Source organism: Dryas octopetala, chromosome 2 (genome assembly GCF_963921425.1).
Source record: "Dryas octopetala chromosome 2, drDryOcto1.1, whole genome shotgun sequence".
Lineage (NCBI taxonomy): Eukaryota > Viridiplantae > Streptophyta > Magnoliopsida > Rosales > Rosaceae > Dryas > Dryas octopetala.
The window spans coordinates 23,128,678-23,144,617 of NC_141367.1; the positions used below are offsets into that span (position 1 = coordinate 23,128,678).

The 15,940-nt window shown below is 36.9% G+C and overlaps 5 protein-coding genes across 6 annotated transcripts; 2 read left to right on the forward strand and 3 right to left on the reverse strand.

Moving 5' to 3' along the window:
- Positions 1 to 955: 955 nt before the first annotated feature.
- On the reverse strand, positions 956 to 4,759 carry LOC147294294 (Protein phosphatase 2C family protein). Of its 2 annotated transcripts, none has more exons than XM_086234350.1 (4): positions 4,396 to 4,759; positions 2,191 to 3,375; positions 1,658 to 1,922; positions 956 to 1,206 (listed from the first exon to the last, which is right to left on the reverse strand). In XM_086234350.1, exons 2-4 carry the CDS (start codon positions 3,364 to 3,366, stop codon positions 1,079 to 1,081), a joined length of 1,569 nt encoding a protein of 522 aa, XP_086090476.1. In that variant the 5' UTR covers positions 3,367 to 3,375; positions 4,396 to 4,759; the 3' UTR covers positions 956 to 1,078. The 2 variants fall into 2 exon arrangements, with proteins under 2 accessions (XP_086090476.1, XP_086090475.1); XM_086234349.1 differs by having other exon boundaries at positions 4,401 to 4,758.
- A 1,729-nt stretch (positions 4,760 to 6,488) lies between these two features.
- On the reverse strand, positions 6,489 to 9,298 carry LOC147294295 (threonyl and alanyl tRNA synthetase second additional domain-containing protein). Its single transcript, XM_086232691.1, has 8 exons — positions 9,015 to 9,298; positions 8,727 to 8,873; positions 8,505 to 8,617; positions 8,146 to 8,238; positions 7,280 to 7,382; positions 7,128 to 7,202; positions 6,917 to 7,012; positions 6,489 to 6,769 (listed from the first exon to the last, which is right to left on the reverse strand). Exons 1-8 carry the CDS (start codon positions 9,096 to 9,098, stop codon positions 6,710 to 6,712), a joined length of 771 nt encoding a protein of 256 aa, XP_086088817.1. The 5' UTR covers positions 9,099 to 9,298; the 3' UTR covers positions 6,489 to 6,709.
- A 784-nt stretch (positions 9,299 to 10,082) lies between these two features.
- Positions 10,083 to 10,896, forward strand: LOC147294296 (F-box protein At2g35280-like). The gene has a single exon (XM_086231184.1). The coding sequence runs from the start codon at positions 10,123 to 10,125 to the stop codon at positions 10,894 to 10,896; it is 774 nt and encodes a 257-aa protein (XP_086087310.1). The 5' UTR covers positions 10,083 to 10,122.
- A 1,219-nt stretch (positions 10,897 to 12,115) lies between these two features.
- Positions 12,116 to 13,806, reverse strand: LOC147294297 (small ribosomal subunit protein eS21y). Its single transcript, XM_086232692.1, has 4 exons — positions 13,730 to 13,806; positions 13,506 to 13,596; positions 13,271 to 13,403; positions 12,116 to 12,425 (listed from the first exon to the last, which is right to left on the reverse strand). Exons 2-4 carry the CDS (start codon positions 13,553 to 13,555, stop codon positions 12,360 to 12,362), a joined length of 249 nt encoding a protein of 82 aa, XP_086088818.1. The 5' UTR covers positions 13,556 to 13,596; positions 13,730 to 13,806; the 3' UTR covers positions 12,116 to 12,359.
- Positions 13,807 to 15,290: 1,484 nt separating this feature from the next.
- On the forward strand, positions 15,291 to 15,891 carry LOC147294298 (rapid alkalinization factor 23-like). Its single transcript, XM_086231634.1, has one exon. The coding sequence runs from the start codon at positions 15,346 to 15,348 to the stop codon at positions 15,709 to 15,711; it is 366 nt and encodes a 121-aa protein (XP_086087760.1). The 5' UTR covers positions 15,291 to 15,345; the 3' UTR covers positions 15,712 to 15,891.
- Positions 15,892 to 15,940: the final 49 nt, after the last annotated feature.

Here is a 15,940-nt window from a genome sequence, read left to right on the forward strand (position 1 = left end):
AAGAATAATTCGGTTCCCTTTGGGTTCCTCTGAAACTCCATTTGACATTCTAAAGCTCAGGTCAAAAGAGAACATCACAAGCTCACAACTAAGTAGATTAGCTCATTTATATCCCCCACAGACTTCTCACCATATGATATTTATTCCTCAATATCTGCTAGAAAACATTCTTCTTTTGACATAATGAAGTATTAGCAAAAGATAAGGACTTTGACTTTGGCTGGAAATGAAGCCATAAACTGGACCGTTCATGCATACATAGTTGATATGATATGATTGAATGATAAGAGTATATGAAAGACAACTTTTTGCTTGCAGTACTTCTCATGTTAAATGAAGGCCACCCTTTTTTGGCACAAAACTTAATATGGGGGTCCACCAATTCCTAGTGGAAAGACATTACCATCCATTTTTAGTAAATTTGTTTTCTATTTAAGGTTTAAAACAACTCATATTTGCTAATTTCCTAAGGGGCTTATCCTGTCTACCACAGTTCTATATATTTTGGTCACTGACAAAAATCTAAAATCAAGAATATGAAGCATTACACTTGATCATGAAGTGCATCGTTTTCTTGTGAACCTAAAATTCTTGTAAGAATAAATCAACTAGGGAGCAGAAAAGCCAAAATTTTTTTTTTAAAAATGAAGAAGAATAAGCATGTATCAACAGTGGTTCCACTTTCAGAAGTGTGAGAGGCTGATATCAACAGTGAGAGGATATTAAGAGAACAAATGGGATCTCATTGACATAAAAAAGGCAGCACACAACCAAGATTGTACACCATTCATAAGGGAGATGAATCTTATAATCTTAAAAAGCATGACAATATTGCACATTAAAATTATTTAGTTTATTGAGAGTAATTGCAAGTTTTGTGAGCAACTAGATTCATGACTAAAGATCAGTAATATGCGGATGAATGCAATCAAGCAGTTTTTGTTTAACAAAAATGGATAATGATAAAACATTTACATAGATCGGGAGCAAGTATATCTGACATCCACTATATACAATTTGACACCTAAAACTAGAATGCAAAACATAAAAATTATACTACTACACCACCAAAAAATCCTTACACGCAAGTTGATGCCTTTGTAGTCCGCTGATTTGTACCAAGAATAACCACTATTACAGTTACATCATCATGATACTTCCTCCTCCTTCCTGCTGGAATATTCATTAATTCTTCCATACTGAAACCTGCAACAAAAATATGGAGACGTTTTAATATTTTGTTCAAGCATTCCCCAAAAGTATATTCCTCATACAATGTAGAGGGAGACATTATGTGAAAAGTTAACATACACCATCAAAACTGAAACAACTTATTTCAAAATGAAAGATCTGTTATCTTTTCACAAATGCAAAAGGCTGTGTAGTAACTATACCACATAGGCCATAGAAGCAGGGTTTCAAAACAGCGAAAAGGAAAACCAGAAACAAGAGCACATAACATGAAGGGTAAGCATAGAATGTTTTACACAGAAGCCTTCTCTAAAATAATCTATTGCTTGTCTATCTTGGTTAATCAGATTGAAGGTTAGTTATACATTTTTTTGTGTTTTAATACCCAAAAGGATACAAAGAAGCAACTTGCAAGTGATTTGAATGGAATGACAAGAAAATCTCCACATGACATCAAAAAGTCTACCTGCACAATTGGCTGCTCTTACTACAAGCTGTTCCAGCAGAAACTTAGCTGGATCACCAGAGGGGTTGCTCAAGATATAGGAATGGACAAGCTTTACTGCCTCGTCATTGGTAAAGAAGTCAAACAAACCATCACTCCCAACTATGACAAAGCAATCAGATTTTGATATTCTATGCACATTCAATGATGGTTTGGTGGAAACATATGGTGGGCTTATAAGGTTACGAACTTGAAGAATTCCCATCAATGCATCATTCAGCTTTTTCTGCATGAAAGTAAAAAGGAAATTAAAATCAGTAATTAACCAATTGAAAGATTTGATCAAAAGGATTTCTTTATACCCTATCTGGTGTTGTCACTTACATATATGCCAACCTATAATTCACATAATTATTTAAAAATCAGGTAAACAGCATAGTTCTTCTTTTCTCATCAGAATTCAGAACCCTTTCCCTTTATTCCCCCCCTTAAAATTCAAGATTTTATCAACTAATGATATTGAATAGCCAAAAAAAGTAAGAGATTATAACCACCTTTTTCAAGTAACCAACTCCAAAAGCTCGAGTGACCTTCAATTTCCCTTTTACTTTTCCAGCCACAATGGTCATGGGATCATCAGGATGATCACACACAACTCGTGTTCTTTCAGCTTCGTCATCAACCGTATGACTATCAGTGAGCTGGATGGCTTTTAGTCTTCTACTCCCATTCATGATATCACCCTCACCATATGTTGCCAACACAGCTCGGCTGTCACCTAAATTAACTGTATACAAATCCTTCCCATGAAGAAGCACAACTAAAACACATGATCCAACAGAAACCAAATCAGGGCGATTCTCCATTTCCTGCTCAACCATGTACAGAAAATCATTCTCGGCCTGACTAAGAGCACGTTGGAGGCTATCAAGCACACCATGCCTAAATGAATCAGTTGAAGCTTTTACTTTTGTAAATGGAGCATTCTTGGAGATATTGCCAACACTAGAATCCTTCTCTGTGTAAATTCTGGATGAAAATCTTTCTTCGTTAATTGTATGGCTGTCATCTTCTATATATGAAAGGGAGCCATCTAAATCTAGACCACCAGAACCTTCGATGGATTCCTGATTTGATTCCCAGTCTAATAAATTAAAGTAAAATACGATGGTTTCATACAGTGTCCCAGCCAGGAAATCAGCTGCGTCTCTTCCATTAAAGCCATCATAAATTGCACAATAGAGCCACCCATTTTCTTCAGAACAGACGGCTTGAACCCTGTCTTCACCAGCAGCTCCACCTGCAACTTGCACTTCCATGGCATTAAGAAAACCTTCACTTCTGGAAGGAGGACTTGAGGATTTCAACAAGTAAGAATCAGACTCAGGTGTAGATGGACTGCAGCTTAAGTTTGACATACTGCTCTGAAGCGAAGATGATAATATATCCAACCTTGGTGAAGAAGGAACCCTACGAAATGAATTAGGGGAGTCCCAACTAGGAAGTATTTCTGCCCCAATCAAACCATTGCAGATATTTGTGTTTGCTAGAGTGGCATTGGCACTTAAGGCAGCACCAGACAAGCAAGAGAAACTACTGTTCCTTCGGAGTTCAGGCAGGATTTCATATCCATTGGAATCCTCACAAGAACTGCCTCTGTTGCTATTGCATTGATAGCCAAAGCTTACTTTAAGTTCTCCTTCGGGTTTAATCATAGTTTCTCCTTGCATGACCTACAGCTGAAAGCTTACAAACATCTTGGTTATTCAGAGACTCAAACATTTGTAAGCAACTTGGAATTGATCTGCTCATATTTATTGCAGAAATAGCAAATTTTCTTTCAAATATCATGAACTGATAATTGAATCTAATCTTTTCCAAAGACCATTGTTATAGTATTTAATGGTATAACATAGGAACACTTAAAATCAGATAAATATTAACAACAAAAACAGAATAGTTATAACAGGGCTTCTTAACTCCAAATTCTCTTATCCAACGATGATGATGATGATAAAAAACTGTCTTTGTGTGGATGTGTTAGAGAGAGTGAAAGACTGAAAGGAAAATTTTGTGTGCTTGTAAGCCACAAGAATGTGTAGATTTCCAACTTCAGTGACCAATGCTAAACATTTAGATGCATATTCATCACAAGAAAACAAAATTTAAACGAATTAAATTGAGATGATCAACTAAACTTGGAGCTTACGGGGCTTGTAACTCTAATGATTGAGAGCATTTAACCTACACCCAAAATCAGATTTCGAACCTCCCCTTGGGTCTCCTTTGAAAAAAATTGAGGAATGGTTATGCCAAAAAACTAGGCTTGGAGCTCATGGCAATTAGAAGATAATAAATTGATTACAAATAAAAACAGATATATGGTAATCCCTACATGTGGATGCACGTTTTATCCTCATAACTACATATAAAGATTTACTTTGCTATATATAAGGTTCAAAAGTGAAAGTGAGTCTTTTCAAACGCAATAGAAACCAACAAGGGGAAATACAAGCAAATTCAATCAAAGAAAACAATACTACCTTCAGATACATACTGACTCGTGATTCAGAAACATAGCAAATATAGTTTTAACCAAACACAACAACCCGGGCCCGTGAAGAACCAAAAAAAAAAAAGCTAAAACTGGATAAAAAACTAAGAAATAAGAAAAACAATACCATAGTGATAAAACACAGAATATATTCATACATTACCATACAAAAACAGAACAAACAGAGCTGTGATTCAAAACCCACCTCACCTTGTTTGTCTTCAACAACGAGGTGCCCAGAAGAGCAATGAAAACAAACCCAGAATGTCACCACTGCTATATAACGTAAAAAGAGTGATGGGTTTGTATAGTAAGAGAGGGAGTGCAAGGTGTGACCTTGCAAAGCAAAAGCGAAAAAAGCACAAGCAAGAAAGAGCAAGAGCGGATCGGAGAGAGAGAGAGAGAGAGTGAAATAGTGGAGAATCTGTATCTGGGTGGTACATGAAAGACGAAGAAATGGATGGTTAAGAGGGGTCTTTGCTGAATTTAGCGGAATTTCTTTGGCTGGCGTTTTGGCTTTTTGTCTATTCCCTCCTACCGGTAATGCCGTTTTCCCAGTTCCATTTGAACTCTATCAACATTATGATTATGCTATGCCATTCCTATTTCTATTCCTATTCCCATTCCTTTCTTTATTATAAACTCTGTAAAATCTCTGCCAGATAAAATTGTTTTTATCGAAAGTACAGATTTGCCCTCAAATTGTTTGGGTAGGGAGAGATTGCCTTTTTGCTTGTTGGGGTTGGTTTTGGAAATTGGAGTGGAGCCTTGTGGGGCCAGTGGGCTATGCACCATACATAAGGCTTATATTGATGATGGCTTGAGAGTTGGAGAGTTTTGGTAGGAATATGATAATAGATTTTCAGGGAGGTGTTTCCAAAATTAGGTCAATTTTTTGGGGAAGCAAAATAAGGTCAACTTTGGAATGTTGATGAATGACTGCGTTTTTAACCCCTCATTAATAAGGTCAACTTTGGAATGTTGGTGAATGACTGCGTTTTTAACCCCCATTTTGCTGTGGAGTGTGGACGTATATAAAGTCTTGGTTGGCCCAGCCTTTCTTTTAAGGATCACAGGCAGGATGCAATTGTATTATACTGTATACCCATTGTGTAATGCTCATACTATATACATCAATTTAACTTTTCATTTATTGGTATTAGAAAAAAGATGAAGGCTCAGCCATTTCATTAAATTTTTTATACATCAACAAATAAGGGTAGTGTTTTCTTAATAGATCATGGATCTAAACTTCATATTCAGTCAATAATCAACAAAGTAATGTTACTATGTCGCTAGAACATTTGCCAAGAAAACATTTCCGAAACATAAATTCTTAATTTGAGGATTGTTATATCCAGCACACAAACTGAAATAATGTGAAATTTAAATTGTGAGGGACTCAGATCACCTATCAGTCATATGATCATTTTTTCTCAGTTAGTCATTTTTTTTTTTGCCAATTCATTTGGTCATTTGGTCATTAATAAGTTAATGACCCTCCATTAACTGTTAGGGTCAATTGAGGTCTCCATCAGGTGATCAATTTTTTACTTATTAATCATTTTCAATTTAAGTTACTTGAATTTGCCCACGCTTTACCTTCAGCATAAGGTGGATATTTGACTTGGCCAAAGCCAAACCCCAGTGTGAGAAAGCATATTCAACCCAAAAGAAAGGGGAAAAACAAAAGCCTGAATAAAGTGTTTGGCTAGAGATAAAATTGGATTACAATGCCGTATGTGAATTTTCCAAGACCCCTAAAGAGTAAAGAGTGTGGAGCCTCAAATTATACCATCCATGCATTTAGATGTGGACCACATCAGTACATCTACTAGGGCTGCATTGCAATTTGTAGCTAGAAAAAAAAAAAAAATTCAAGTCTTAATCGAATATTGAGCCTCATGGTCAAACATCAAATCCAAATCGCAACAGTGGTGCTTTGGACTCATTAGTATGAGACAAAAATCCTCATTGTCTATGCCTATGGCTGTGTTGATAGGGAGTGATTATGGAATTTTTTGTTTTTTCCCTTCAATATTAATATACATGAAGAGTTTAAGGTCGTTCTCAGCCAAATCAAACCCCACTTTCTTCACACACTGGTCTCTTGGCCTAGTGGTAAGTCTCACAACCACTATGGAGCAAATGTGCTGTTCAAATCTAATTATTAAAGAGAAAGGGCTGTGCAGGAAACTCTAAAAACAAAGAGAGAAATATGAAAGAGGCAGAGATGTCAGAGATGTATATTAATCATAACTATAGTATAATGCAGAGAGAGAGAGAGAAAAAAAGACAGAAGCAGCATAATTTCACTAGTAAATACTACAGACGTAATACAAATTATAAACATTGCTTCACTTTTTCAAAAGTATCCCCATAAAAGTAGGTCAATGAACTTTGTATAACTTTGTTTATATCAAATTATCAACTGACAGTCTAACAGCTAACTGATCAAAGGCATCACAAATGTAATTTTGATGGCTTTTTAACCGAAGTTCCAGACCAAGAATTAGGATTTAGGACCCAACATTGTAAAAGACCTTTGTAAGTCCTTTCTTCGTCCGTATTTGAGAAATCTGAAGAAGTATCAAAATAACTCAAATTTAAAACTCTTAAATAACTGTAGACCAAACACATTCTTACTGTAAACACTTATTTCATGCTCATATTTATCAGAAATTGTGAACCAATTCATAAGATTGTTGAAGCAAACGGATTCTTACAGTAACACTCATGATCTCTGAGATATCAGAAACGTGGGTACCGCCACATGGGCAGCCAGGATTGCTCCCTAACTTCACAATACGAGGAGTGCTGCCCTGGAAGAGATGCAAGTAATGCGCTTAGTAGTTAATACTCAACAATTTGTAAGCACTAAAATTTGAAGGTCCTTAATGAACATGTATGGAAAACTGGCCTAGCGTACGGAATAACCTTGGGAATGTAATCTGGAAGGCAATCACCACACAGCTTAGATGCTTCTTCATATGGTAATATAGCAGCAGAAACCTAAGAGAAACATGGAAAACCGTTTTAGAAAAAATGCCATACCAAGCAAGCAACTTTAAACAAATATTACAACTCACTTTCCCTCCTCTCGATATTAATGCATTAGCTTCTAGCTCTAATTCCTTCTGCTTACTTTGTATATCTTCTTGTGGAACTATGCCTTTGTATTCCACATATGGCCTGGCAACAAGTACATTTATAAGCGCTAATTCAACCAAAGGGATTTGCAAACAACAACATTGTGCCTCAAATAAGAAAAACTGTTTAGTGTTCACCAATTTAGAATATTAAGGCAGAAGAATAGAACTTTAACTTTGAGGCTTGGTTTTCGAAGAATTGGGTGAATGGAATGTTGCTTCAATTTGAAGCATGTGTGTTCTCTTTATGCCCAGGCAGGTTCTTTGGGATGGCTTGGGTGGACTTATCTACTTAGGGGTAAAAGCTTCTGGGATGCAAAAGCTCCTAAGTGTTAATGGAGTTGGTGAAAATTTTCAGTTTAACAGATCACTGTGCTTTTATGCTGAAAATTGCTTGGACAGCTCACATTAACCATATCTGAATTGAGGGAAATTGTAGATGCTTCTCTAATAATTACATAATGAAAAAGCTCTCTTGCATAGGATTGAGAAAGCAAATAGACTGAAGATTGTTGTTGACAAATCTTTCAGTTTCTGATGTTAACAGTCAACAATTAGAATTTACCAAGTGAGTTGCTTCAATAATGTGGTGTGTGTTCTGCACTGATTGTAGTTTTCTTTGGTTCTTTTGTTTATTGTTTTGTGTTTAGTTTTCTTTGGTTCTGCACTCAAATTTATCAGTTCATTCCCCAAAAAGAAAAAAAAATCATGAATGAACATTTTAAAATATGTCATAACAAGAAAGAAGAATATACCCACACATTCTAATCTAGGCATTGGTGAAATAAAGCAAAACTAAATCATACCCCTGAGGGAAATGGTATCCCTTGCCTGGCTCTAAATGACCCAATCCCATAGTCTGCATACATACATCCAGCAAATGCCCAGCTGAGTGAAGCCTACATAGAACAATTAGCAATGACTAAAATATAAACCAAAAACAAAAAAGAAGTTTTTTTGTTCTGATTGAAATATGAAACAGATAGATCAAGGGCAAGTAATCAAACTTGGATTTTCTTCTGTAATAATATCTCATTGAAACACAAAGATCAAAAGCTTAAATTACATGGCCTAAAACCAACATATTTACCTCTAAATTGCTCAAAAAGATCATAAATTTGAACTTCATTATCAAACTAATCGGTTTGTTTGAATATCTGCGTACCTAGAGTTCAGCTTGCGCCTAGACTCATCAACATGCAAGAACACCTCCTTCCCTTTCTCGAATTTCGATTCCGATTCCTCACCAGAATTCTGAACAGAACCGTAGTGGAAAACCTGAACAAAATTGAGTGAAGTACCAATAACCAAGAGAAATTTATTATTTATTATTAAAAAAAACATTTGAAAATGAAAGAAATAGAAAATTAAAAATTGGATTACTTACCACACCGTCTTTGGACCGTACATCCTGGACGACGAATTTGAGGTCGGAATCGGCGATGGCGATGAAGCCTGTGTCCGCAGGTTGACCACCACCTTGTGGATAGAAAATCGTACGGTCCAAAATCAAAGCGTTTCGTCCATCTTCGCCCTTTCAGATAACAAAGCACGCAATTCAAATTCAATTACCGATTTATCGTTTCGTTTGTTTAACGAATATCATCACTTTCTTGGATTTTCTCGGAAAACAAACAGAATGGAATTCAATTACGGAAGTGAAAAAGGAACTAACTTTGAACAAGGACAGTAATGTGGCATTGGACTGCAGCCTCCACATGTCGTCGAAGTAATCAAGCTTCGTGGGGATCAATTCCATGGCTTCCTTCCTTCCACCGAACACCGACTTCAACAACCTGACTGAGTCACTGAGTCACCTGACCTCGCCAGAACCCAAAAGCCGTTGCGTTTACGGCTCTAGTATTCGTCCATGACTTTCCACCATTAACATTGCCCTAGTTCAGGCACGCACGTGACCTGCACACCCCTTCGTGAGACTTGTCAACCTTCACAGTTCACACATCATACGTAGTGTACACTACTTTTTTTTTGTCAGAGTACACTGTACTCTGTACAGTACTAAAAAACCGGACCTCAGGTTCAACCAACCGCCATTGAAATTGCTTCAATACTCCACAGCCATTTTCCATCAATGAAGACGTTAATGGGTTCATCACCATTCCAACCCAATTGTTCAAAATTAGTGAACTCATGCAAGCTCATTGCATCTACTTCGGCCTCTGTTTCCTGATCAATAACATCTAATTCCCTCCCTCATCTATGCATACCCCCCATAATTAAAAATTAAATTTAAGGCCACAATTAAAACTCTAACCATCCTTTAACTGCAGCTCTGCAATAGCTAGTTTCTAAAACGCTTATAGCAAGTTTCTTTGTTTTTCTTCCACATCAAGAAAAGACTTTTTCTTTTTCCTCTGACCCAAAAAAAACCTCTCTTTTTTTTTTTTTTTTTTTTTTTTTTATGACTATAGCAAGTTTCTAAAATTACAGGTGTGTATGGGGCACCGTTTTTATTACCTAATTATTATTGGTCATATACCCGGTTGCCAAATCAGGACAGCCCACGTCATATGTGGTAATCGGTGATCGATCAGTATGGATTTCCTATTCCAAGTATTAGTAAGAAAGAAACCCAATTCCCTGTTTTGGTCGGAAACCCAATTTCACCTAGGTGTTGCTTGCCCTACTCCTACAAGGCTATAATGTGCGTGCCTATATATATACACGTAAAGTTTCTTCTTTTTTCTTCATTCAGCTCCTTCTCCTCCTTGCCTTACTTAATTTCTGCTTAATTTGGTTATTACCTTCCTGTTTCTTCATCAATGAGGCGTTTCTCACAAGCAGCCAACACAAGAAGCATGAAAAAACGCCCCCTTTCAGCCTTAAAATCTCTCCCAAATGAGCTTCTGCTTGATGTGCTTGCCAAGGTTGCTTCGGCTTCTGTTGATGATCTTTGCAAGGCCAAACTAGTCTGTAAAGATTTCAACAAAGCTGCTGAGGATGATTACATTTACCAATCTGTGTCAATGAACAAGTTCCCACTCATTCCTTGCGGCACAAGGGACCAAAATTGGGACAAACTTTTCTCCTTCTTCAAGCGCTGCGAAGAGAGTGGTAATCCGGAGGCATTGTACAGACAAGGATTGCGCGAGTATTTTGACATGATGAACACCAACTCAGACTCAGGACTCGAATGCTTGAAGAAAGCAGTGTCCAAAGGGCACATGGAGGCAACATATCTTTATGGGGTTCTCTTGGTGTGTAGTGGATATGAAAAACAAGGCCTGAAGCTTCTTTCTTCTCTGAATTTTGGCCTCAAAGCAAAGGGTTTGAAGAGTGTGAAAGAATGCAGAGATAGGGTTAAGGCCTTTGTTCGGAGCATGTGGTTCAACGAAGTTTTGGTGAGGAAAATTGAGTCGTACAGAAGTCATGCTAAGAAATGCAGCGATTGTGGGAATACACAGTACAATGACTTGATCCAACGAGGGTGGAATTGGGAAGACAACATTGACAATGATGATTATGAGGGCTGTGATTCTTGCAAATGGCATCAACAAGTCATTTTCTTTTGTGATATTTTGCGTGGGTATAATTAAGATTAATTAATTCTCGATGTTGTCGAAAGTTAATAGTTATTTTGTTCAACAAAGAAGAATTAAGATTATTGTACTTTGGGATTTCAAATTAAGCTTCTAATGTTAGTTGTTATTGTTTTGTTAGTTTTTCCTCCCCTTCTCCCAATTGAACATGGTTTTGTGCTTTTACTTTTTCTACGAGAGTTTCTATAGAAAGTACTTATGGAGTTATGGGAATAGATCGAACAATACACAGTACACCGTACATAGCACATCCCACACAGTACACCCTGATTTTGACACCATGTTGTTGCTAAAATATCTATAAGGGCACGTCTGAGACTCTGAGTATTCTCATTTAATGAGTGCGACACACTGGACACTCAATTACCCAAATTAGGTCTAAAGCAAAGAAAATGTGCTTTGCTAAACTGCATCATCTATGGACAAACATCAAATTATACACATGTTAAATTACCCTGACCTATTATAACACATCCAAATACATAACAAGAAAATTAGTTTGCGTTGCATTTGAAAATAAACTATTCTCAACAATCCATGCAATTCTAAAGGGAAAATTTTGAATTTTGAGAGCCAACAATAGCCCCTTTTTTTCAACAATAGCCTTCATGGCAACATGAAAGAACTAAACTATGACATGCAGCACATCTGCAAGCCATCTGACCAATTTAGAAAAAACAAACTAGCTAGCCTTTGAATGTTAATTTCTTCTAATGCTAATCTATATCTACTTCATACGCGCTTAGACAAACCATAACCAATTGGATCTGTCTAAATCATGGAAGAACGTTCCATTTATAATAGCAAAATGCATTTCTACAGCCAACATCATGAATCATGATTCATGACAAGTTATTAACAACTCACAAGATAACACTAAAAGGTAGGAGGTATTTATCGCACTTGCAAAAGCAGGCATTGCGACAAATCAGTCTAATCAAGGCACATGATATAGACAACTCGCAGTTAGCATCATCATTAAATCAATGTGCACAAGCGAGGGTCTCAACATGCAAACATTTCTTAGTATGGAAAAAGAGAGAGGGAGATTGGGAAAAGAAACTTCCATATATCTGATAAACTGAGGGCAAAGTTCAACCTGTATTCATTCAAACAGCTGTGCCCTCGTACTACAGAGTAAATGATCAAACTGTAACCACAAAACCCTTCCTCCAATTGCTAAGTTATTTAAGGAAATGCGGGAAATTTATCATCCTAAAAACAAAATCAAGCAATATATTTAAACTTTAAAGTACTAGGATGAGTTGAAGTTTCGCTATTTTAATAGTCAAAAGACTAGCCCCATTCAGAGGTAACACCAAAATGTAGCCAGCTAGTTGCAGCGTTCACTACTAATGAAAGAAAAAAAATACTCAACATCATAAAGTTCACTAATTAAAACTTGCATCCTGAAGTACAGAAATCCATAGAAGAAACATCCAAACAAGAATTATCTCTTTCTACTGTTGTTTAACCTCAGCCTTCTTCTTCTGCCAGAGTCTGTCCAGACCACTGTCAGCATCTCCCTGAAACAAAACAAAAAAATCAGAAGCAGAACTAATGGACTCCCAAACTGCAAATGCAGAATAAAAATGGAATTCAATGTGACTATTCAGTATCGTCACAATAAAACATACACATGCGGATTCAAGGAAAGTCTTCCCCTCACTCATAGGTCCCTCCCTCCCTCTCTCACACACAAACACATCCTTCCTCATCAAAGCACAATTCAAAAACCTAATTAGTCAACCTCTCAGTAATCGAATTTAATTTTCTTTCAAATTGCACTATCATTGAACAATTTCTAAAATTTCTAAGAAAGATGGAAAAAACTTGGACATGTTAAACTTTAAAAAGCTCAGACAACTATATTTAAATTTGGGGTTGTGTGTTTGATTATGGGATCCAACATAAATGCCTCCTTGACTTTTGAGGTAGATGCATATAGTAATCAAACAAATTCTGACAATGTAATGTTTGTGTTTAGCTTTTTCATATATCATGAAGCATCATGCAACCCAGTTTGATGCTGACGTAATAAAGAAGCTGTTTGGTGAATCAAAAATTTGTGACTTTTTTGCATAATTTAGGACTTTTCATAGCTGTGGTAGGCATTGAAACTATGTGATTTGCATGTTATTTTCCTTATGTTGGGATTACAATACAGTCACTGAAATTCAAGGATTATAACTTGGTTGAAAAGGGAAACAGGGTTACTAAGCCAAGGAGATTAATGCAATGAAAACTCAAATAGGACCAATTCACACAATCAGTCTACGCTCCTATTAGCAGAACCATTTACAACAAGCCCAAAAAACGAAAATACTATAACACAATAGTACAGTACTGAAATGGGGTAAAGAATGAGAACCTGAGCTCGGACGAAACCGCAGAGAGCAAAAGTGGAGAACTGGCCAGTATAGATGCCATTCTCATCAAGATGCCCAACGTTAATCTGTACGGACGCGTGGTCCTTCGAGGTTATCAGCCTGTTCGTCGCCGAACTGAATCCACATACATACACCACACAATGTTTAGCAGAAACCCTAAAATCAAAATCAAACAAACAAAAAAGGGTACAACATCAATCGGATTAGATTGAATACCATTTCCTGGGAATGTATAGCTCGGTGATAACTCCTTCTTCGTTCTGCATCTTGGTGAGTGAGTCAACTACTTCGGCAAAGACCTAAAACCCTAATCCACAAAAACACAGAAGCAAATCTGATTTTTGTTAGAGCTTGATTGGTTTGCCGAAAGAGTTAGATTGGGACATGAATAAGAACGAAACAGAGTATAAGCATTCATCCATGAGAGGCAAAGATAGTACCTTGGTGGCGGCGACTGCTCGTTGTTGGCCAAAGTGAGAGGGCGAATGGAGAAAGAGAGGTTTATAAAAGAGTGAAAGCTGCTACAGAACGAACTGTAGAGTGGGCCTGGGCCTGCTAGATAGCTTGGGAAATGAGTTGGGCTTCTTCTATTCAAGCCCATTTGGAATGGGCTACACTGTGTAGGAGTTGTTTTGCTTTTTAGAATAGAGTGCTTCTAAATTCACCAAAGAGATTTGTTCAGAACACCCATCATTCTTACAGCAATATGAGCTTGTAAAGAATTAGATTGCGGAGCAATTAAGGCGCACGTAGTTGTAATAGCTGGCTTCCTTAGATTGTGCTGGAGATTCCAAGTTATTAAATATTGGGTTGCAGGTTTGTTGAGTTGGGTTCCTTATTTCACTAGTGTATTATTGTGGGATTAAATATGGGTAGTGTTCTTTTTCTTACCAAAAACAATATTGATTACTCTCCATTCTTCTAGATAGTGCAAATCAAGCTTAGTGTTTGGATTTCTCCAACAACCCAATGCACTAACGAAGTGGGTGAAAGAGGAGTTGCCCTTGACATCACAATGTGAATGATTAACCATCAAGGTTTTCTTTAAGAAGTATTGTAAAATAAGTACTCAGATGAGTTCTAAATATGTCCTTCTACACGATAAGAGAGGTTACATAAATGATTAGATTGAGCTCAAAAAATGGTCATCCAAAATTAATTACATGGCTCAAGAAGTCAAGAATGATAAATAAAACCCACAGTTCAGCTTTGGCCTTTGGGTCAATCTGAATGCGGGTTAAGCAAATTGACATAATGAAGGTTGATAAAATGTTAGAAGCTAATCAAATAAGAAAAGGAGTTCCCTTGAAACTTTGAAAGGTTACAAGAAGTTGATTTAGTCCATACACACTTAAAGTTTAAATTCAAAATTTTTGAATGTACTATATCAAGTATTGGGAGATTTTTTAAAAATCATTCATTCATCTCAAAAGTCTTTAATTTACTTTATTGTGTTTATAAGAATATTATTTATGTTCCCACAATTTTAGTGTAATTTTATACGTGATATAATTTTCATCTTGTTAACTCATATCATATACCCAAACAAAAGTTTACCTCCTAAAAAATTTAAGTTTATCCTTCATTTTGAAGATAGGGAAGATGGAATTTCATTTCTATAAACTACAAAGGGCCAATATCAAAATGCCACATTCTTCTTAATAGCCTCATTCACTGTCACACTGGCTGTCGACTAACTGGCGTTTATTGTTTAAAACCCATCATGATTGCGATGCTCTTTTTCTATTTATTTTTGGTCTTTTCTTTATCCCTTTTTTACTTTTTTTAATGAAAGAAAGACGATATCCTAAATTTAAATGTACAATCAAGGTCAAAAAGCGTGATTAGTGGGTGTCCATAAAGTCATTGACATTCTTACATTTCAAGCAACGCCGGTCATATAAAAGTCAAGTGGCATTCCCTAGTAAATACCTCCCTAAACCAGTGGCATTTCCACAGCAACGGTCACTTATAATCCCAAACCAGCCCTCAAACTCAAACCCCTTCCTCCCAGGTCCCATCAAATAAGATTAGAGAGACACTGAGAGACCCAAAAATGGGAAGCTCAAGAACACTACCACTCTCTGGCTTCATCTTCATCTGTGCAATCTTAGCCGCCCATTCAGTGCTTGTTTCATCTTCAGCCGTTGATTTCAGTGGGGGCCACCAGCTCAGCTGGGTTTCCACAACATCAGCATCGGGCCTCAATCTCATAGGTGAGGATGAGGATTTGGAGCTGCAGATGGACTCGGAGATCAACCGGCGCATCTTAGCCACGAACCGGTACATCAGCTACGGTGCGCTGAGGAGGAACACTGTCCCCTGCTCGCGACGTGGCGCGTCCTACTACAATTGCCGACTTGGGGCTCAGGCAAATCCCTACTCCCGCGGCTGCAGTGCCATCACTCGCTGCAGGCACTAATTTTAATTCTTATCTTTTTTATTTTCTAAATTGTTATCCAGCATTTATATATTTATGGGTCTGATGGGAGATTGTGTGTTTATATACTTGAAGAGATTTGAATAAGGATAGAAATTATTGATGGGTATATTGTAATGTTATTATAACAATTCTCTATTATTATTAAATTTTTTTTGTGCATTTTGGTTGTGGTTGTAATATTAGTATTATCATCATATACTTTAGGATA